This window comes from Heteronotia binoei, chromosome 12, assembly GCF_032191835.1.
Source record: "Heteronotia binoei isolate CCM8104 ecotype False Entrance Well chromosome 12, APGP_CSIRO_Hbin_v1, whole genome shotgun sequence".
Taxonomy (NCBI): domain Eukaryota; kingdom Metazoa; phylum Chordata; class Lepidosauria; order Squamata; family Gekkonidae; genus Heteronotia; species Heteronotia binoei.
In genome coordinates, this window is record NC_083234.1 from 14742921 (window position 1) to 14765786 (window position 22866).

General features: G+C 48.8%; 1 protein-coding gene across 1 annotated transcript in view; it reads left to right on the forward strand.

Moving 5' to 3' along the window:
* The window catches only part of JHY (junctional cadherin complex regulator), a 54433-nt gene extending 32810 nt beyond the window's left edge, over positions 1-21623 (forward strand). The window contains exons 4-8 of the mRNA XM_060251681.1: positions 3301-3983; positions 7329-7608; positions 11129-11209; positions 19654-19779; positions 21382-21623. Coding sequence (XP_060107664.1) covers positions 3301-3983; positions 7329-7608; positions 11129-11209; positions 19654-19779; positions 21382-21585 — 1374 coding nt within the window. The 3' untranslated portion in view covers positions 21586-21623. The remainder of the gene's footprint in view (positions 1-3300; positions 3984-7328; positions 7609-11128; positions 11210-19653; positions 19780-21381) is intronic.
* Positions 21624-22866: the final 1243 nt, after the last annotated feature.

Here is a 22866-nt window from a genome sequence, read left to right on the forward strand (position 1 = left end):
CCTCCCCTGCTTTAACCCACCTATGTAGCGCCCCGTACCAACCTGGTTGAGCATTCTATCAATCTGTGTCACAGGCAATGGCCTGGGCTCATTCGCTTAGTGTCCTGGCCCTTCCTGGGCATGTACACAGTGCACTCGGGACTCTGTTGTATCATGGATCACCATCCTGTAGCTATTAGCTGGTTTTAAATGGAATTGAAACTGTAGAATTGTTTTGTTTGTTTTTCACTTGCTTACCGGAACTGCCTCTGAGCCCATTTGTGGGTCAAGGCAAGATATAAATCTCATTGAAGGAAGGAAGGAAGGAAGGAAGGAAGGAAGGAAGGAAGGAAGGAAGGAAGGAAGGAAGGAAGGAAGGAAGGAAGGAAGGAAGGAGTGAACGAACGAACGAATGAACAAATGAACGAATGCTTTCAGCCTGGAAATCTTGCTGGTCTTTAAGGTGCTATAGCTCAAATCAAGCTCTTCTACCACAGACCAGCAGTTACCCTCAATGAAACCATGAGCATACACTGACATCCACGCACAGGTTTGAATTGAGGATAACATCACTGGTACAGTAGAAAGGAATAACGGTCCAGGAGCACCTTAAAAAGAGCCCCGTGGGGCAGAGTGGTAAAGCTGCAGTACTGCAGTCAGAGCCCTCTGCTCACGACCTGAGTTCGATCCCAGTGGAAGCTGGTTCAGGTAGCCGGCTCCAGGTTGACTCAGCCTTCCATCCTTCCGAGGTCAGTCAAATGAGGACCCAGCTTGCTGGGGGGGAAGTGTAGATGACTGGGGAAGGCAAACCACCCCGTAAAAAGTCTGCTGTGAAAACGTTGTGAAAGCAACATCACCCGAGTCGGAAACGACTGGTGCTTGCACAGGGGACTACCTTTACCCTTTTTTTTTTTTTAAGACTAACAAAATTGGTGGCAGGGAATGAGCATTCGTGAGTCACTGTGACTCATGAAAGCTCCTCCCCTGCCACAAATTTCGCTAGTCTTGAAGGCGCTCCTGGACTCTTGCTCTTTTCTGCTGCTACAGACAGACTCACGTGGCTCCGCGTCTCGACCCATCACTGTTGGAATCTTCGAGCTGCAGCTTCTGTGACTCATTCCATCACTCTTGTTTTGAGTTAGCTTCTGTCGAATGGTCCACATCCTTACTCACCAAATGGTCCACAGTTCCACACGAAACCTCAGTGGTGCATTCACAAATGTGTGCACACGTTCCTTTCAGTTTTCTTTCTTCCGTCATTCACCGACAGAAGGCCTTCCCATTTGATTCCCATTCTGGGAGGCTGTGATTTTGCTAAATTCCATGCAGTGGCTGCCAAGGTTATTGAGTTTAGACCTGTCTCTCTTGCCCATGACTGTCACTTCAGTCGATATTCTGCACTGGATTATAAGAACATAATAGAAGCCAGGTTGGATCAAGCCAATGGCCCATTCAGTCCAACACTCTGTGTCACACAGTGGCCAATATATGTGTGTGTGTGTGTGTGTGTGTATATATATATGTACACACACATATACATACACACGCACACACACATATATATATATATATATACTGTGGCTAATAGCCACTGATGGACCTCTGCTCCATATTTTTATCCAATCCAATTATTACATACCACATTTTCCACTACTGATGGATAACCTAAGAACATAAGAAGAGGCCTGCTGGATCAGACCAGTGGTCCATCTAGTCCAGCATCCTGACTTACACAGTGGCCAACCAGTTCCTCTGAAGATCCAGCAACAGGGCATAGAAGCCAAGGCCTTTCCCCTGATAAGAGCATAACTTCTGCTGGGTCAGACCAGTGGTCCATCTAATCCATCATCCTATCTCACAGTGTAGCCAGTCAGTTCCTCTGGAGGTCCAACAACAGGGCATAGAGCAGGGGTGGCCAAACTGTGGCTCTTAAAACCATCAGCTGGTTTATAGAAGGCATTTGTCTCTTTAAATCACTTCCCCAAGCCAAGACAGCTAGTGGCTTGGAGAATACATTTAAAGTTAAAGTTGCTTTCTTTTTACATCTCTCCCACATCTATTTGCTTTCCTTCCTTCCTTCCTTCCTTCCTTCCTTCCTTCCTTCCTTCCTTCCTTCCTTCCTTCCTTCCTTCCTTCCTTCCTTCCTTCCTTCCTTCCTTCCTTCCTTCCTTCCTCCCTCCCTCCCTCCCTCCCTTCCTTCCTCCCTTCCTTCCTTCCTTCCCTCTTGTGGTTCTCAAACATCTGATATTTATTCTATATGGCTCTTACGTTAAGCAAGTTTGGCCATCCCTGGCTTAGAGTCTGAGGCCTTCCCCTGATAAGAAGAAGAAGATATTTGATTTATATCCCGCCCTCCACTCCGAAGAGTCTCAGAGCAGCTCACAATCTCCTTTACCTTCCTCCCCCACAACAGACACCCTGTGAGGTGGGTGGGGCTGGAGAGGGCTCTCACAGCAGCTGCCCTTTCAAGGACAACCTCTGCCAGAGCTATGGCTGACCCAAGGCCTGCTAGCAGGTGCAAATGGAGGAGTGGGGAATCAAACCCGGTTTTCCCAGATAAGAGTCCGCACACTTAACCACTACACCAAACTGGCTAAGAAGAGCCCTGCTGGATCAGACCAGTGGTCCATCTGGTCTCACACATTGGCCAACCTCTGGAGATCCAGCAACAGGGTATAGAAGCTAAGGCCTTTCCCCTGATAAGAACATAAGCTCTACTGGATCAGAGCAGTGGTCCATCTAGTCCAGCATTCTGTCTTGCAGAGAGGCTAACTGGTTCCTCTGGAGGTCCAACAACAGGATGTAGAAGGAGAGCCAGTTTGGTGTAGTGGTTAAGTGTGCTGACTCTTATCTGGGAGAACCGGGTTTGATTCCCCACTCCTCCACTTGCACCTGCTGGAATGGCCTTGGGTCAGCCATAGCTCTGGCAGAGGTTGTCCTTGAAAGGGCAGCTGCTGTGAGAGCCCTCTCCAGCCCCACCTACCTCACAGGGTGTCTGTTGTGGGGGAGGAAGGGAAAGGAGATTGTGAGCCGCTCTGAGACTCTTTGGAGTGGAGGGCGAGATACAAATCCAATATCTTCTTCTTCTTCTTCTTCTATATAAGTTTAGTATGAAATTCCTACTTTCAGATAATAAAACATTGTGAACTATTTCCCAAAAGAGTGCAAGGAAATTTGTCAAGCTTTACCAACTCTAATTAAGATTGTGTGTACACACTGGGACTGTGTAACAAGGGTTGTGTGGGTTTTGCTTGCATTCTCAAAATGTTATGACAAAGTAACTATTTTGAATTTCACTGTAAATTTAATTGCTCCTTTTAGGCTCACCAAAGCAAAGAGCCTGTGACGAGAAGAATAGACCCAAGCCAAGGGACACCCTTGAAGGAAAGCTCCATCCAGTATCCTGTGGGAGTTCAAGTAGAACTAAGAGGCCAGCATGGTGGACATCACAATGAGTTAGAATTTGAGAACACTCCAACAAATTCCAACTGTTCCAGAGACGTTCCAAATTTGGAGCAGGACAGCAGAAGTTTGTTACATTGCAGGTTACACCCAAATCCACCTGTCGCTCTTCTCTGGCCTTCTGCTGCCACAGGGACTCAGGACATCCAGTTCCATGCAAGTCCAGTTTACTTGGTTCACCAAGATGGCAAGGAGGCTTCCATGAACTTGACTTTTGCTAGGAATCCTCTTCTGCCGAGTTCATACCCAAACTTTCCTGTGTTTCCTTTGCCATGTGCTGGTGAAAACAACCAGAAAGTCCAGCAGTGTACTGAAAACTCTTCTGGGTACCAGCAGCAGCACTCTCCCCGTAGGTGCGCCTTTTCAGAGCCCTGTTCCCTCCCTGGACATGGCAAGCATCGGAACCGTTTAGGGGACAAAAAAAATTCATCAGCTTGCGATCCCGGACTCTGGCTGCCAGGAAACAAAGGACTTTCATCTTGGGATTCCAGAAATATTGATAGCAAGGACATCTGTAGCCGCTATGTTTCTGGCAACCCAGGGTAAGGATGTAGATTAATTAAGAGTGCTTTCTTTGGGGAAGGAGCTGTAGCTCAGTGGGTTCAATCCACAGATTAGGCAATAGATGATGATGGAGAAGAAGATATCGGATTTATATCCCGCCCTTCGCTCTGAATCTCAGAGCGGCTCACAATCTCCTTTACCTTCCTCCCCCACAACAAGGTAGGTGGGGCTGAGAGAGAGAGAGAGAGAGAGAGCTCTCCCAGAAAGGACAGCCTCCGCCAGAGCTATGGCTGACAAAATGGCGGAGTGGGGAATCAAACCCGGCTCTCCCAGGTAAGAGTCTGCACACTTCACCACTACACCAAACTGGCTCTCCAGATGATGTGGAAGACCTCCATCCGAGATCCTGGAGAGCTGCTTCCAGTCTGAGTAGACACTACTGACCTTGATGGACTGAAGGGCCAATTCAGTAGAAGGCAACTTCAGTAAACCTGGTCATTTTCTCTTGATTCGAGCCCAGAATTGCTTTGAATGGCTTATGCAGCCCAGGCATCTTCCCAAGTCATGTCCCCAGTTAGCATTTTGTGGGTACTGAACCTTTCCACTTCGTGGTTCTCTGTGCAATTGCCTCACAGTGTCCCTCATCCATTAATGGAAGGTACGATCTCCCCCCCCCCCCTTTACAAACATTTGAATCAGGTTATGCACCTGTCCAGCTATTCAGCCGTCGCTCCTCCCGGCAGACCCTTGTTTCCAAGGTATGCTGCCTCTGAACATGGACGTTTGATGTACTGACCATTGTTTTAATAGCTTTCAATATTATTCCCCACCAGTCTGTCTAATCCTTTTTTGTCTTTGATAGCTCAGTCCTTCAGCAGAGTTCCAACCTTGTAATTCAGTGGGCTTAGGAAGGTGGAACTCCACTTAGAATGGTCCTGTGAGTCATCAAAACTATTGCCTATCACTTTGCCTTGTGGTAGTGAATTCCCTAGGGTATAATGTGCCATTTCACTACCAAAGCATATTGTTTATACATGGATCATGTTGCAGCCGACTTATGGCAACCCCAGTTGAGGGGCTTTCAAGGCAAGTGAGAAGCCGAGGTGGTTGGCCACTGCCTTCCTCTGCAGAGCCTTCCTAGGTGGTCTCCCCTCCAAGACTTATGGTGACCCCAGCAAGGGGCTTTCAAGGCAAGTGAGAAGCAGAGGTGGTTGGCCACTGCCTTCCAAAACAGAGTCTTCCCTGGTGGTCTCCCATCCAAGAACTGACCCCAGCAAGGGGTTTTCAAGACAAGTGAGAAGCAGAGGTGGTTGGCCATTGCCTTCCTCTACAGAGCCTTCCTAGGTGAGCTTCCATCCAAGACTTATGGTGACCCCAGCAAGGAGCTTTCAAGGCAAGTGAGAAGCAGAGGTGGTTGGCCATTGCCTTCCTCTGCAGAGTCTTCCTTGGTGGGCTTCCATCCAATATTTATGGTGACCCCTGCAAGGGGCTTTCAAGGCAATTTAGAAGCAGAGATGGTTGGCCATTGCCTTCCTCTGCAGAGCCTTCCTAGGCGAGCTTCCATCCAAGACTTATGGTGACCCCAGCAAGGAGCTTTCAAGGCAAGTGAGAAGCAGAGGTGGTTGGCCATTGCCTTCCTCTGCAGAGTCTTACTTGGTGGGCTTCCATCCAATACTTATGGTGACCCCTGCAAGGGGCTTTCAAGGCAATTTAGAAGCAGAGATGTTGGCTATTGCCTTCCTCTGCAGAGCCTTCCTTGGTGGGCTTCCATCCAAGACTTATGGTGACCCCAGCAAGGGCTTTCAAGGCAAGTGAGAAGCAGGGGCGGTTGGCCACTGCTTTCATCTGCAGAGTGTTTCTTGATGGTCTCATAAGAACATAAGAAGAAGCCTTGCTGGATCAGACCAGTGGTCCATCTAGTCCGGCATCCTGTCTCACACAATGGTCAACCAGTCACCCTTGAGGGCCAAACAAACAGGGCAGAGAGGCCAAACACTTCCCCCGATGCCGTCTCCTGACACTGGTATTCAGAGGGATCCTGCCTCTCAACATGAGGTTCAGACAGAGATCTCCCATCCAAATAACAGCCCTGCTTGGTTTCTGAGATCTGTCGAGGCTGGGCTATGCCAGGGCTTTTTTTGAGCAGGAACACATAGGAACGCAGTTCAGGCTGGCTTGGCATCAGGGGGTGTGGCCTAAAATGTAAATGAGCTCCTGCCTGCTGGGCTTTTTCTCCAAAAAAGCCCTGTGTGAAACAATGGTGATGTGGGGGGGGGGGGGGTAATATGTAAATGAATTCCTGCTGGACTTTTTCTACAAAAGAAGCCCTGGGCTATACCATCCCACCTTCCCTCCAACACAGAGTTTATATGTTATGTAAAACGCACCACAAGTTTGTCTGGCTGATTTTTTCTTTTTAAAGAGAGGGTAGACAGCTGTATATATAAAACTGCTGGTGAGCAAAATAAAACATCCCTGTAAAACAGCCGAAAAGGTCTGTTAAAACACTGAAAATTAAAGGACATAGCTCTGTTGATACCTGTTATTATCAGTGGCAATTAGCCCCCCCCCCCCCCCCCGAGGAAAATGGAATCTCCACGTACCACGTAACAAATGTGGGTAGCAGACAGCTAAAGAAGCCTGCTTGTTTTGTATTTTAACTTCTTTCCATCACGGATTTCAAGGTAGCAGACATCGGCTGAGGGAAAACACCCACAAAGTCTCCAGTTCAGGCAGTGACCAGAACCAGATGTAAAGTCCAATAAGACCTCTATGCTGCCCCAAGTCTTTCCCCCACCCCTGCACGCACACACACATGCATACCTTCCATTAGGACTTCTTTTGTAGCAGGAACTGCTTTGCATATTAGGCCACACACCCCTGATGTAGCCAGTTTGGTGTAGTGGTAAAGTGTGCGGACTCTTATCTGGGAGAACCAGGTTTGATTCCCCACTCCCCACTCCGCCATTTGCACCTGCTGGAATGGCCTTGGGTCAGCCATAGTTCTTGCAGAGGTTGTCCTTGAAAGGGCAGCTGCTGTGAGAGCCCTCTCCAGCCCCACCCACCTCACAGGGTGTCTGTTGTGGGGGAGGAAGGTAAAGGAGATTGTGAGCCGCTCTGAGACTCTTCAGAGTGGAGGACAGGATATAAATCCAATATCTTCATCATCTTCTTCAATCTTCCAAGAGCTTACAATAGGCCCTGTAAGCTCCAGGAGGATTGGCTACATCAGGGGGTGGGGCCTATATGCAAAGCAGTTCCTACTACAAAAAAAAAGCCCTGCCTTCCACGTTGCTCCTCTGAACAGCTAGGTGGGTCTCAAATGATTCCGCATCATTATCTTCTCCCCTTTTTTTCTGTTTGTTTGCTGTTTCTTTCTTGAGGCCACCCCAGCCGCTTGCCCACCACCACCTGATAGGAGCTCCGTCTCCGACCGAGTGGCTCATCCAGGCAGCTGAGAGGCACCACCAAGAGATCTCTCAGCTGGCCGATGACCATCTGGCCAGCATGCTCCCGCCCGTGATGCAGAGGGGGGAGAGCGACTCGCATCTGAATTTGGAGAGCAGCAGAGAGAGCCAGGCCGCCCTGAGCCGCAGCAATTCCGAAGGCTACCTGCTTCAGAGGGAAAAGCAAAACGAGAGGAAGGAGAAAGAGAACAGGAAGGTAAGCCAGGAGAACATCCGGTGGTCGAGAGGTGCATCCTAGGATAGAATTGGGACAGGCCCGTAGCATCCCATGCAGGGCTGGTGCGTGGGAGTAGGCAAAGTAGGCAGTCGCCTAGGGCGCCACCTGGCCTAGGGGGCTCCACTGTGCACCCCCTCCCTGACGCATGACTCTGGCTCCTGACCACTGTCACCTTGTCCTCTCCCATCACCAAGCTGCCCTCAACAAAGCCAAGCCACCTCCCTCTCCCCGATGTGTGACTTGGCCTCCCACCTCATCCCGTCCCGCCACCCTCCTTCCTAACATGGCCGCCAAGCGCTTATTCTCACAACTTTTTTTTACATCACATTTTTTTAAAAAAAAATTAAAAATCAGCAAATTAAAAAATGTGAAAAGGTTCAGGTTTGGCGCTCTTCAATTTCCCTATATTTTTTAATAATGGGGAGGGGGTGCTAGTGGGTGATTCACCTAGGGCGCCAGAAAGCCTAGCACTGGCCCTGACCCCATGGGGCCCAGAGGGCCTGGCCTCCTTGTGGATTTTACAGACCCCTTCCCCAAGCCCTGGCTCCCCCCTCTCCCCGATTGCCTCGGCGCATGAAGGGCAGGTAGCGGCACCGGCAAGCTCTCCCCTGAAGCACTCTGAGCAGAGTTGGGTGGGTGGGCAGCCAGCTTCACCCCCTGCTCCCAGCAGCCTTTAGTCCAGCCATGAAGAGCTGTGGGGGGGGCTCCATATGCTGCCTTGTTTTCTACCGCCATGAGCCTGAACGGTCAGTTCTTGGGTGGGAGGGAAGAGAGGCCCCTAGATTGCACAGGATGCAAGTGCAGCTAGAGTCCTTTCAGGGTAGGGAGGGAGGAGGGTGGCCAGGACATGTCTCCTCCAGCCAGCGTGCACAAGCCGCCCGCGTTCCCTGCTGCTCCTGGTTGGGGAAGGGCGCAGGAAAGCAGGGAAGTGGGGAGGGAGCGCAGAGATACAAATCAGCTTTCTTTTGAACTTCGGAACTGGAAGTTGATCCCTGCAGGCTGAGCTCCAGGAAAGGTAGAAGAGGAATTGGAGCTTAAATCACACTGGAGGAGGGAGGGAGAGGGGTGCCCAATGCCCTCTCCAGCTTCTTGCTCTCACCCCTCCTACATCTCCTCTATGGCCCCCTCCCCCTGTGACGCTTAGCTATGGGGCTGAATTGGCAACCACAGGTTAGGAAATTCCTGGAGATTTTGGGGGGTGGAGCCTGGGGAGGGCAGGGTTTGGGGGTGAACGGAACTCAGTGGTTACAACTGTGCCTCATTTGGGATCAATGTGTCTCTGCTCACCTTGTCAGGACCCCGACTCAAGGAACAACTCAGGTCAACAGTTCAGTAGTTTATTCCAGGTATCGTAAGGCAGTACACCAGATCCTTGCTAAGATTGACGTCTTAGGCCAATGTCTCTCTATTTAACCCCTCACCCTAACCATTACAATTCAAGTGCAAAATGCAGCAACGCAGCAGCGGCTTTTGGCGGTACCCCCCCCCCCCCCGTTAGCATATGAAATGCTCAATAAGGCATGAGGCAAGTGAAGCAAGCTGATCTGACACCTAATGTCATGATAGATGACAGTATTCTAGGAAGGCTCTGCCAAGTAAGAACTGGTTCTAACCAGGTAGATGAGGCAATAAGTGATGAGTGCAGAATGACTCAGCACTGAAAGCTCATTGCTGCAGTGACTAATTGCATTTGTATATAATGCTATGCTGTACATAACTACCCCTACTACTCTATATGAATGTCTGGCAAGGCACTTTGATGGAGAGTCTGTATATTTGTAAATAAACCTGTATATAGTTAAGTACACAGAGTGTTGTTGGACTGTGTATTACTATAGCAACTCACCTACGTGGACTGTTGGTGACTTATGTGGACTGGTGATGGTAAGACTAGGCAGTCACAAATCTGCTCATTCAAACAAGGACACCCCCAAGTGTTGGAGTCCAGGTGGTTATCTGTACTTCGTTAGCGGCTGACCGTGGTCAGTAGAAACAGCTTCAATAATAAGTTCCTCAGATAAGCATGCAGAAAGCAAGATGAGCTAAGCAGGAATGCATTCAAGCCAAATAATACTGTTACAGCAAAACTATGGCAAGAGGGATGCAGAGAGGATAATTCTTGACACTCACCCGAGCAGCTCAATGGTATTTTATGGATTAGGCAAGGGTCTGAGAAAGGAAGGGATGTAAAGATGGGGAAAGGCAGCCAAAGGACAGTCAGAAGGGGTAGAGAAGGTAGAGAAAGAAGTACTTTTCTCCCTTTCTCACACTACAAGAACTCGTGGGCACTCAACAGAATCAATGAGAGTAGGTTTAAAACAAATCAAAGGAAATACTAATTCACCCAATGAGTCATTTACATGTGGAATTCACTGCCAAAGGATGGGGTGGCGGCTACAAGCACAGACAGCTTCAAGAGGAGACTGGAGAAACATGGAGCAGAGGTCCATCAGTGGCCACAAGGTATAGATCAGGAGTGTTAAACATCTGGCCCAGGGGCCGAATCAGGCCCCCAGAGGGCTCCTATCAGGCCCCCGAGCAACTGGCTGTCATCTGCGTCCTTCTCCCTCTCTCTTGCTTCCTTCTGTATAACAGCTTGTTTTGCAAAGCTTCCTCAATTGCACAAGAGCTGCAGAGCAAAACCTCTGTTTTCTCCATTGGCTGAGGCTCCTCCCTTGGGAAGGGAGGGGAGGGGAGAAAGAGCTTGCTTTGTCAGGCTATCACAATCACATAGCAGAATTACTGAGCCAAGCCTTTTATTGGCTGAGGCTCCTTCCCCTCCTGGTCCCCCAGGGAAGGCAGGAAAGAGCCAGAGCTTCCTTTGCCCAGTTCCCTGGATCCCATGGCAAAAATACAAAGAAAGCTCCTTTAAGACCAATGAGTGCTAATGTTTTAAGCATGTTTTTTTAAAAAAAAAAATTAAAATCTTTCATTGTGTTTTTCTGTGTCCTTTATAAAGTTTATATCTCTGCTATCTAATCTTAAATAGATGCACATATGGCCTGGCCCAACGTGGCTCGGCCTGACAAATTCTCATTTATGTCAGATTCTCATTTATGCCCTCATAACAAATGAGTTTGACACCCCTGGTCTAGATGGAACGCTCTGTCTGGGGCAGGGATGCTCTGTATTCTTGGTGCCTGGGAGAGCACCAGTGGGAGGGCTTCTGGAGTTCTGACCCTGCTGGTGGACCTCCTGATAGCACCTGGGTCTGTGTGTCACAGAGTGTTGGACTGGATGGGCCATTGGCCTGATCCAACATGGCTTCTCTTATGCTCTGGGATCAGTTCTGGTTCATGGGTGCTAGCCACAAGCAAAAGCTTCTGTTGCTTTCCTAAAATTCTGAAGCCGTCCTCCCAAAAAACCAGGTCTCTGTCACTCCTGAAAGCTTTGCTCATTCAGCCCATTAGTTAAAGATTGTCCCCATCCTTGTACTTCTGATTATTGCAGGTAGACTAGCACGGCTACCCATCTTGAGCTAATTTATCTCTCTATTTAGGTTTCTAGGATGAAAGGCTACATAAAGATGGACGTGAAGCTCGGGGGCCTCGGACCTGACTATGAGACGATCAAAGAGAAAGTAAGGCAGAAAGCACAGCAGTGTCCATCAACTTTTTTTGTGTTGCAAATCTTCTAGAGAACTGGCAGTTTAAAAAATGGAACTGTAAAACGGGGAGGTTTCTGAAAGGAGTTTAGAAAGTCAAGAATAATAGAGGAAGGCCTTTCCTGCAGGGCTCTTTTTCCAGCAGGAGCTCCTCTGCATTTTAGGCCACGCCCCCCTGATGTAGCCAATCCTCCAAGAGCTTACAGGGCTCTTAAACAGGGCCTACTGTAAGCTTCAGGAGGACTGGCTACATCAGGGGGCATGGCCTAATATGCAGAGGAGCTCCTGCTAGAAAAAGAGCCCTGCTTACCTGGATAGCCCAGGCAAGCCCAATCTTGTCAGATCTCAGAAGCTAAGCAGGGCCGACTCTGGCAAGTATTTGGTTGGGATCAGGGCCGGCTCTGCCACTAGGTGAACTAGGCCATTGCCTAGGGCGCCGACCTTCTGGGGGTGCTGAATTGGCTGCCCCATGTGACTTGGTGACTTGGTGGTGTTATCCATTTGGGGAGGGGGGGGCGACAGAAGTTAGCCTTGACTAGGGTGCCAGAGAGTTTAGAGCCAGCCCTGGTTGGGAGGCCCCCTTGGAATACCAGCAGTCAGGAGGCAAGGGCAGGTTTTATTCGGCCTCCTCTCTGAATATCCTCCAGGTCCCCAGTAGGGGTCAGTCACCAGAGGTTGCCATGACTTCCAGGGGCACACACACACACTCATTCGCATATGCACACATGCGCGCAGATATAAATACAAAAATACAAAAAACATAATAATGTGGGAAGAACAGATGGAGAGAAGAGCTCTTCTCTCGTCATACTAAAACTAGAATGAAATCCTAGAATGTAGGAAGCAAGTCACCTACCTGTCCATTCCAGTCACCTTTAGAGTTCCTACTTCAGGTGACTCCGCCATCTCAGTCTAGACTGGTGGCAACTTTAGAAAGGCCCTTCTCGGTGGTGGCACCAAAACTTTGGAACTTCTCTTCCAGAGAGATTCCTCTGTCTCCCTCTACTGCTGCCTTCCATCCGCAGGTGGGACATTTTTGTTTCATTTGACATAACCTCAGTAACTTATTGGCCTCAATTCCTGGTTTTACTATTGTGCGTTAATAAGTCTCTATTTTTTAAAATTATTTTCTATATTATTTTGAATGTTTTTAAAAAGTTTTCGTGCCACGGAAGCTCGCTGGGTGACTTTGGGCCAGTCACACTCTTTCAGTCTAACCTACCTCACAGGGTTGTTGTGAGGAAAAAATGGAGGTGAAAATGTTAGCTGCTTCGGATCCCATTGGGAAGAAAGGTGGGGTACAAATGCATTGAATCAATAATGTTTTCATGTTTGGTGCCTTAGGACCCCTATATGGGTAGAAAAGTAGCACAAAACCATTTTAAATAAATAGAGACTTATGAAACTCACTGCCACTTGATAACAGTACTGATCTTTGAGTGGCTGGTGTGTGGGCTGGAGATATTCCCGGTGGGCAGGTTGTTCACAGAGAAAGCCAACTGGGCCCTCTATGCTGAAAGGCAGTGTACTGCTAAATACCAGGTGTTGGTCAGATAGCTGCTTAAAGTGGTGGTGCGCCCAAAAGCTTACTGCTGTTTTGTGGGCTCAAAAATGAACCATCCAGAACAGGAGTGTCAAACATCTGGCCCAGGGGCCAAATCAAAACCCCGGAAGGCTCCTATCAGGCTCCCGAGCAACAGGCTGTCATCTGCTTCCTTCTCCCTCTGTTTTGCTTCCTTCTGTGTAACAGCTTGTTTTGCAAAGCTTCCTCAATCGCACAGGAGCTATAGAGCAACCCTCTGTTTTCTCCATTGGCTGAGGCTCCTCCCTTGGGAAGGAAGTGGGGGGAGAAAGAGCTTGCTTTGTCAGGCTATCACAACGCATAACAGAACTACTGAGCCAAGCCTTCTATTGGCTGAGGCTCCTTCCCCTCCTGGTCCCTGGGGAAGGCAGGAAAGAGCCAGAGCTTCCTTTGCCCAATTACCTGGATCCCATGGCAAAAATACAAAGAAAACGCCTTTAAGACCAATGAGTGCTAATGTTTTAAGCATGTTTTAATTTTTTTTTTAAACAAAATCTTACATTGTGTTTTCCTTTATAAAGTTTATATCTCTGCTATCTAATCTTAAATAGATACACATAAGGCCTGGCCCAACATGGCTCGGCCTGACAAATTCTCATTTATGTCAGTTCCGGCCCTCATAACAAATGAGTTTGACGCCCCTGATCCATAGTGTTTATAGGAGGAGGTGCCAAAGTCCACATCTTTCTACTTGGCGACCACTAGTCAGAGAAGCCTTTGAGGTTTGGAGGAGGGTCTTGGATGCATTGTGTGCTCCTCCCCCACCCCCAAATATCAGTCAATGTCTGGAGTGGGACAACCTGGGGCAGGGTCTGTGTTGCCAAAGCAGACTAGAACTCGGCTCACTGAGACCTTGGCTTCTTTCATGTCGTCCTGATTTCCCTAGTGCATCTTTGATTCAGTCCTGTACATTCTCTGAAGGTTTTTTTTTTCCCAGGGCTCTTTTTTGTGTAGAAGAAACTCCTTTGCATATTAGGCCACACCCCCTGATGTAGCCAATCCTCCAAGAACTTCCAGTGAGCCCTGTAAGCTCTTGGAGGATTGGCTGCATCAAAGGGGTGTGTAGCCTAATATGCAAAGGAGTTCCTGCTACCAAAAAAAAAAGCCCTGGTTTTTTCCAGAGGATGCATACTTTAATGCGGATGATGTATGAGAAGTCAAGAGTCACTGGGAAAGATAGTGATGCTAGGGAAAGTGGAAGGCGGCAGGAAAAGAGGAAGACCCAACGGTGTAGAGCCAGTTTGGTGTGGTGGTTAAGTGTGCGGACTCTTATCTGGGAGAACCGGGTTTGATTCCCCACTCCTCCACTTGCAGCTGCTGGCATGGCCTTGGGTCAGCCATAGCTCTGGCAGAGGTTGTCCTTGACAGGGCAGCTGCTGGGAGAGCCCTCTCCAGCCCCACCCACCTCACAGGGTGTCTGTTGTGGAAGGCGAAGACATAGGAGATTGTAAGCCGCTCTGAGTCTCTGATTCAGGGAGAAGGGCGGGGAATAAACCTGCAATTCTTCTTCTTCAGTTCTTGAGATGGATTACACTCGCTCAAGGAAGCCACAGCCTTTAACTTGCAAGACCTAAGCAAGGCTGTTAACAACAGGACGTTTGAGGGAACGATCATTCGCAGAGTCACCATTAGGTTGCTAACCCGTTACAATTGAAGAAGACGACTGCAGATTTCTACCCCACCCTTCTCTCTGAATCAGGGACTCAGAGTGGCATACAATCTCCTTTATCTTCTCCCCCCACTGTGAGGTGGGTGGGGCTGAGAGAGCTCTCCCAGAAGCTGTGCTTTCAAGGACAACTCCCACTAGAGTTATGGCTGACCCAAGGCCATTCCAGCAGCTGCAAGGGGAGGAGTGGGGAATCAAACCTGGTTCTCCCAGATAAGAGTCTGCACATTTAACCACTGCACCAAACTGGCTCTCAAATTGATCCTCAGGTGACCAAGATCACTTCCCTTGGAGAAAACGGTTGCTTTGGAAGGTGGTCTATGGCATTATTCCTCATTGAACCCCCTCCCCCCCGACCCCACCCTCCCAGGATTCACCCCCCAAATCTCCAGGTGTTTCCCAACCCCAAAGCTGGCAACCCTTGTCACCAAGGGTCAGAAGCAACTCGGTGGCAGACACAGACACACAGAGCTGAGGGAGGAAAGAGGAAAGTTGATGATGCAGCCCTGGGATTGGGGGTGGAATTCTAGCAGGAGCTCCTTTGCATATTAGGCCACACACCCCTGATGTAGCCAATCCTCCCAGAGTTTACAAGGCTCTTTTTTGTAAGCTCTTAGAGGATTGGCTGCATCAGGGGTGTGTGGCCTAATATGCAAAGGAGCTCCTGCTAGAATTCCACGCCTGCCTGGCATGCTTCAATAGGACCAGGGGGCTGAACCCAAAGATGTACCACTCCTTTTCTCTCCCAGTGGTTTTCTTCCTCATGGGAGAAAGATGCATATCTGTGTGCGTGCGTGTGTGTGTCCGGAAACCTGAGGCGCATTCAAAACAGATCGTGTTTTCAAGCCGCAGTTCCCTTTGTCCCTCCGCAAAGGTATCCATTAGTCGATGCTCACCTGCAGAGAATTCCAATTGCAGATAAGTACACCCAAGTTTATTCTCTTCCAGCTGGTTCAAGTGTGCATTACTGTAATGCAATTGAGCCGCCCCTGCAAATTCAGATGACCTAGCTTTATCACAGAAGGGGAAAATGAAAGTAAACACAGCCCCTGCAAATGCAGCTGAATGCGCATTAGGCCTGTTAAGAAACATCAGGTGTTACCCGACCAAAGAGGAGATGAGACCAATCATCCAAGAAAGGGTCTTGGGGGGGGGGGGGGAGAATCCTCTTTGTCTCCCCCCCCACCTTGATACTGTGGAGGGTTTCGCAAGATGCTGTGAGCAGACATGTTTCCGAGAGGAGCTGGGTTGGTCTGCAGTGTAACAGCGAGATCCAAGTCCAGCGGCACCTCAGAGGCTGACGTGATTTCCAGGTGGAAAGCTTTTTGAGTCCAGCCGTCAGGGGTCACTTCGTAGAAAAGGACAACTCATTAGCACAACTCATTTGCATATACCGCACACCCCTGACATCATTGGAAGGCGGACTAAATTATATCGGCTCAGCATCTACCTTAAAATGCTTCCTGAATTAGAATTGTCACGATAAAACTTGGCTCCCATCATGCTTTTTAAATGACTTGCTCATATGTGGCCACAGCATCATGAGGAAGGTTTCCATCTGTCTGCTTTTGGTTCTTTCCCCCATTTTTTTGTGGGAGAAAATATTAGAAAGTTTGTCAGATCTTAGCATATTTCTTTTTTTTGGGGGGGGGGTTACGAGAGAAAGAGGAAGGAAGGAAGGAAAGGCAGGCAGGCAGGCAGGCAGGCAGGCAGGCAGGCAGGCAGGCAGGCAGGCAGACAGACAGACAGACAGACAGACAGACAGACAGACAGACAGACAGACAGACAGACAGATAGATAGATAGATAGATAGATAGATAGATAGATAGATAGATAGATAGATAGATAGATAGATAGATGGGTGAGGATGGAAAAGAAAGCAACTTTAACTTTAAATGCATTCTCCAAGCTGCTGGCTGGCTTGACTTGGAGAACTTATTTAAAGAGAGAAAAAATGCTTTCTCCAAGCCAGCTGAAAAGGGCCACATGTGGCTCCCCAGTTTGGCCCCCCTGCCCTAAGGGGTCAGGATAAGCCAGCTGTAACTTGATAGCACTTTCCACGGCCATGCGGATAGATCAAGATGAGCAGCTGTGTTAGTCTGTCTGTAGCTGCAGTACTGCAGTCGGAGCCCTCTGCTCATGACCTGAGTTCGATCCCGGCGGAAGCTGGTTCAGGTAGCCGGCTCCAGGTTGACTCACCCTTCCATCCTTCTGAGGTCGGTAAAATGAGTACCCAGCTCACTGGGGGGGGGGTGGAACACGATGCTGGAGCCGGTTCCAGTGTTGAAATTGGCACCAGGGGGGGGCGGTGTGTGAAAGGGTCCGGAGGGAAGGAGGAGGAGGAGGCGCGGAGATGTGGCGGGGAGGGGGGAGGCGTGGAGCCACGGAGGGGAGGCAAATGGAGGGAAGGGAATGGAGGGGCGGGCGGCAGCAGGGGAGAAAGGGAAACTAGGTGCTTGCTTGGAATACCAGGAGGGGGGGTGGGGAGCCCAATTTTGCCCCCCCACACACCATCCCGGCGCCTTAGGCAACCACCTAGTTTGCCTAGCGGGAGGGCCGGCCCTGCTGATCACCCTTAGGCAGAGCACCAGAAGAACAAATGGTGGGTCGAATTCATATCTGTACAGAATTGTATTAACAATTAGGCCAAGGAGGCACTGGCCTATGGGCCCCCACGCCTTTAGGGGCCCTGGGCCAGCTTCCCCCCTGGTTTCCCCCCTGCTTGCAGCCCTCCCAGCCTGCACGAGTAGCCAGCAACTGAGCTGCTCTTTGCCCGACTTGCCTGGTGCGGTTGCTGCTGGGGCGTCCTCACCAAGTTTGCCTATCTCTGCTTCTCCCCCAAAGCTCAGGACCAAGGCGAGTCAGCACTGCTGATTCTCCTCGACCTGTCAGCAGCGTTTGACATGGTCGACTATGATCTATTGACCCACCACCTCGACAGAATACAGGGGGTGGCCTTGCAGTGGTTTTCCTCCTTCCTCCGGGGACGGGGACAAAGGGTGATTGTTGGAATACAAGCTATGTACATTCCAGCCATTATATAGTTAACTGTTTGTTTACATGATAGAGGAAGTGATGTATTGTGACCTAAACTCAATTGTGGGATGGTTCTTACTTTGCCCGCGAAAGATGTAAACACAACATTGGTCAGAGAGGATGTTAGGTGTGAAATGCTTTGATCTTGTATGCAAGTTTTATTGCTCTTCTTCCTGGCGAAATGCTTTTTGGGGAGAAGAACATTGAGACAAAGAACGTAGCCAAGTAGTAAGAGATAGATAGACTAGCTGGTAAGCTAGATTGTTTTTCTGTTTTATCCCAAGTACCCTATCCTGATGTTTTCTAGTAAACTTTATTTCTTTTGCTAAGCTTAAGCCTCGACTCCAATTACTGCCACTCCAAACCTCTGAATTTAACATGTATTTCCTAACATTTTGGTAGCAGATGGTAAATGGTTCCAACAGTGATGCTGGTTGAGCAGACCTCCCTGCGACACCCACTTATATGTGGAGTGCCACAGAGAGCTATTCTGTCGCCCATATTATTCAATATCTATCTATTATTCAATATCTATATGCGTTCCCTTGCCCAGATTGCCCAAGGTTTTGGACTGGGTTGTCACCAGTATGCTGATGACACCCACCTCTTTCTGTTGATGGATGGCAGACCCTCTTCTGCCCCTGAACACCTGTCCAAGGCATTAGGAGCCGTAGCGGGATGGCTGCAGCAGAGCCGACTGAAGTTAAATCCAACTAAGATGGAGGTCCTATGTCTGAGTCGAGGGGGGGACAGGTTTGTGCACCCAACTCCCAGCCTTTTAGTGCTGACCCAACAGGTGAAGAGTTTAGGAGTGATCTTGAATGCCTCATGTTCTACGGAGGCCCAGGTCACGGCAGCTGCCGGGTCTGCCTTCTACCATCTACAACAGATCGGGCAGCTAGCAGCGTATCTGTCCCCCCCAAGACCTGGCGACAGTGACCCATGCAATGGGCACTTCCAGACTAGATTACTGTAACTCGCTCTATGTTGACTGGCCCTTGAAACTGATCCGGAAACTGCAGCAGGTGCAGAACGCGGCAGCTCGCCTGCTGACTGCATCACCTGTACGAGTGAGCATGCGGCCGGTGCTCCGCAGCCTGCATTGGCTGCCTGTAGAGTACCGGATCCGTTTCAAGGTGTTGGTTTTGACCTTTAAAGCCTTACACAGCCTGGGACCAACATACCTGCAGGACCGTCTCTTCCCGTATATGCCCCAGAGGTCGCTTCATTCGGCCTCTCAAGATAGGTTGACTGTCCCCAGCCCAAGAGATGCTCATCTTGCCTCTACCAGGGCCAGGACCTTCTCGGTCCTGGCCCCAATCTGGTGGAATCAGCTCCCTACGGAGATCCAGGCCCTACCTGGCTTGCTAGCCTTTCATAGGGCCTGTAAAACGGAGCTGTTCTGCCAGGTCTTCGGATGAGGCGGCGGGCATCTATCCATTAGATCGGTTGGCCTCCCCTACTGTACTATCCTACTGCTCAGATTCACTGTACTGCTACACCATTCACTGTCCTGCTACACCATCTTATTATATTGTTCTGCGGGACTGTTCTGTTTTACTGAATATTGTAATTGGTTTTATTATCACACTGCTGTGATTTTGCTGTGATTTTATTATTTATGTTGTGCTCTGCCCTGAGCCCCTACGGGAGGATGGGCGGAACATAAATAAATGATACTAATAATAATAATAAAAGGAGCTTTTAAGAAGGTGCTTGCTGGCTGCAGTGGGAGCTGTGGGTGGTGGGGCGGGTGTTCAGACTCTAAGATAATTTGCAAGGGACCCCCCAAGATTTTGACTGCCTAGGGGCCTCCACAGGGTTTAATCCTGCACTGTATCTGTATCCTGGCTTGTTCGTCAAGGAGCACAGGTTTAAGCTCAGCACAATCCTGCAAGGTAGATGACAGCTGGTGAGCTGGCTGACAGAGACGAGCAGTTGTTCTCACAACAGCTTTCCAGGTAGGCTGAGCATATACAACGAACAAGGCCTGCAATCATTCAGGTCTCCCTGCTCGGAGTCAAGCGTTCTGTCTGCTAAACACGCTCAGCGCATAGGCTCCCCCGTGCACAATATTTAGCCCCAATGGCAGACCTGCATGCATTCCCCCAGTGATGGTTGTTTCTTTCCTGACAGGCGGAGAAGATCAAGCAGCAAAAGGAATATGCCAAGCAGATTAAGGAGCACAACCTGAAGAACATTATCAGTGCCAGGAAACCACCGTCCAGGCTTGAGAACAAGTTAGTGGTGTCCAGGCAGAAGGTAGGACATCCCACAACAAAGCAGGGGGCATCCAGGCAAGCCAGACGCTCCCTAGGGTGGGCTGGAAGTTCTCCCGTTTAGGAAAAAAGACAACCAAGGGGGCGTGGGGTGTGGCAGAAATTATGCCTGGTATAGGGATCGTTCTCATGTTTGTTGCTTGGAGGGAGTGGGGAAGTTTCCCTCACATTTTGTTCCCTCTGCTGCTTAGTTGATCCGACATTACCTCGTATGTCTGGCATGAAAATCTGCAGTTTAAATTTGCAGGGATGTATGTCAGACATACGGTGACGTAATACCGAACCAACCACTAGAGGGAGCAAAACATGCAGAAAAGGGGGTGAAAATGAAGCCGTACGAGGGACAAAAACGAGAATGCAGAAGAGGTCATAGAAAAGTAGATAGAAACTTTTTCTCCCTCTTCCATAGTACCAGAACTCAGGATCATATTAGTACATTTGGGGCAGACAAAAAGAAGCACTGCTTTACACAATAGGTACTTAGCTCCAAAGACTCACTACCGTGAGATATGATGATGTCACAGGTTACCGGGATCGTGGAGGAACAACTACGAGGAAAAATATTGAACTTCTCTCAAACACTGAACTCCATACAATATTTTATTGTATGACCTCATGGTTAATGCATATTATGTACATCATCGAAAACGCTACGATTTGGATTTGCTTAGTAAACATAGATATTTGTTATATTTCACGTTTGCACGAAGAGGAGTTCAGTGTTTTTCCTCATGAGATACAATGATGGCACAGAGCTCTTCCACCACCATGGGGGGCAGCGAACCCAAACTGTTTCTTTCCATATTAATGGTGCCGCTACAGAACTGGTGTGGGGCACTGGCCAAAGCCCTCACCGGAGCACTTTGCCGTGGTTCCAAAACATAGGAACAGAGCTGGAAAAGGACCCCCAGGAGCATCTAATCCCACCCCCTGCACAATGCAGGGAATTCACAACTACCTCCCACCACACCTTATTCCCTCTGTGACCCCTACTCTATGCATAGAGGAAGGCAAAACAAAACCCCTACAGGATCCCTGGCCAAACTGGTTTGGAGAAGTTTAAGCTACCCACCAGTCCTCCCACGAAATCTCCTCCTCTTCCAAGGGTGCTTTGGAAAAGAAGAAGAAAGAAGAAGACTGTAGATTTATACCCTGCCCTTCTCTCTGGATCAGAGACTCAGAGTGGCTCACAATCTCCTTTATCTTCTCCCCCCCACAACAGACACCCTGTGAAGTGGGTGGGGCTGAGAGAGCTCTCCCAGAAGCTGCCCTTTCAAGGACAACTCCTGCAAGAGCTGTGGTTAACCCAAGGCCATTCCAGCAGCTGTAAGCGGAGGAGTGGGGAATCAAACTCAGTTCTCCCAGATAGGAGTCCGCACACTTAACCATTGCACCAAACCGCACCAAGAGAATGCAATGTGGCTGTTCCAGCTAAGAATGGTGTGGAGGTGGATCGGTTGTTCATCCTTTAAAAGGGCTCAGTGGGTCTCCACCTTGTTGATGTGATTCTACAGAGAAAGTTCAGCATTCCTCATCTGCGGTCTTCCTTTTGTGTGCTTTTTGGTTTTGTTTTGGGGTTTTTTAGGCCCTGGAATACGCCAAGAGTATCCCTAAGCCGAAAATCGTCCTGGCAAAACCGTCAGAGCAAGATTCCAAAGATGAGAAAGTCCTGGCCCGTACTTTAAACGGTGAGAGTTTGCCTCCCATTTCGTCTCTGGAGTCTCTGCAGAACAGGCACGAAAGAGAAAAGCAGGTCGTGGCCGCGTTCAAAACCTTCCATATTGTATGAGCAGCTGAACGGCTGGCCGATTAGAGTCTTTGCCGGCCACTGTTCCCTGTTGCTCTGCACCGACACTCGTCTGGACAGTCGCCTGGCGTCCCGAAGGGCAGGCCTTGAATTATGAGCTTCCGTTATTGCAAAACAAAATTGTAGAGATGAAATGTTTTATCTTATGCACTCACCCCTCCCTTCTTTTTTTCTCAAATTTTATTGTAGTTAAATAAATGAATTATATACTGCTCTTTGGCTGGCGTTTTTCTCCCTTCCTTCCCCGGAAAGTTCTCTGTTTGGCTTTTGTTTAGCAAAGAACAGATGATAGATCCAGGAGGGCAGCCGTGTTGGTCTGAAGCAGTTGAACAAAGCAGGAGTCAAGCTGCACCTTTAAGACCAACCAGGTTTTATTGAGAACATAGGCTTTCGTGTGCTCTCTAAGCACACTTCATCAGACAAAGGGATCGGGTATTGTGGCTGGAATACATGCAGTTTGTTGATTAAGAGGGCAAACTAACTCATCACATGGTCACATAAAACAGTGTGGCTTAGCCGTTTGGTCTGGTTAGCCATAAAAGGTAATAAAATTCCCTGCCAAATGGTTTTTCTGCAAATCTAGGTAAATCACAAAAGGACATGCATATCCTCGTTGTAGTCCACCCAATCTACTTATCAACATCAAACTGCAAAGGAACTTCAAGAACAGAATGGAGAGAGAAATTGCTGAATTACAAATTATCATGAAACTTGAAACAAACATCTCCCCAGGACTGAACAGGGATATTGGTTTTTTTTTATCTCATTACATATGCTAAACCCACTCTCAGTGAGTATTGCTATGTATCCAGTATTCCAATGTATTTCTCTTTTATAATAGTGTTTGTCTTTGGTTTAATGCAGTGTCATGTTGGATTGGTGTATATTATAAATAAAGATTTCAAAAATCAAAAAAATATTGACATACTCAAATAAGGGATATTGGCTATTACATATACTTAACCCATTTTCATTTTATGTATTCTTGTTTTCTAATAGCAGACTAGAAGGATGTTTATAATGTATAGATTGATGTTGATAAGTAGACTGGGTGGACTACAACTAGGAAAGGTCTCCTGTGCAGTCGTTTTTACGGGGTGGTTTGCCATTGCCTTCCCCAGTTATTTTACCGACCTCGGGAGGATGGAAGGCTGAATCAACCTCGAGCCAACTACCTGAAAACCCAGCTTCCGCTGGGGATCGAACTCGGGTATGGCTCAGATGTTCTCACTTGCCAGTGCTGCAGAGCCATAGCTCAGTGGT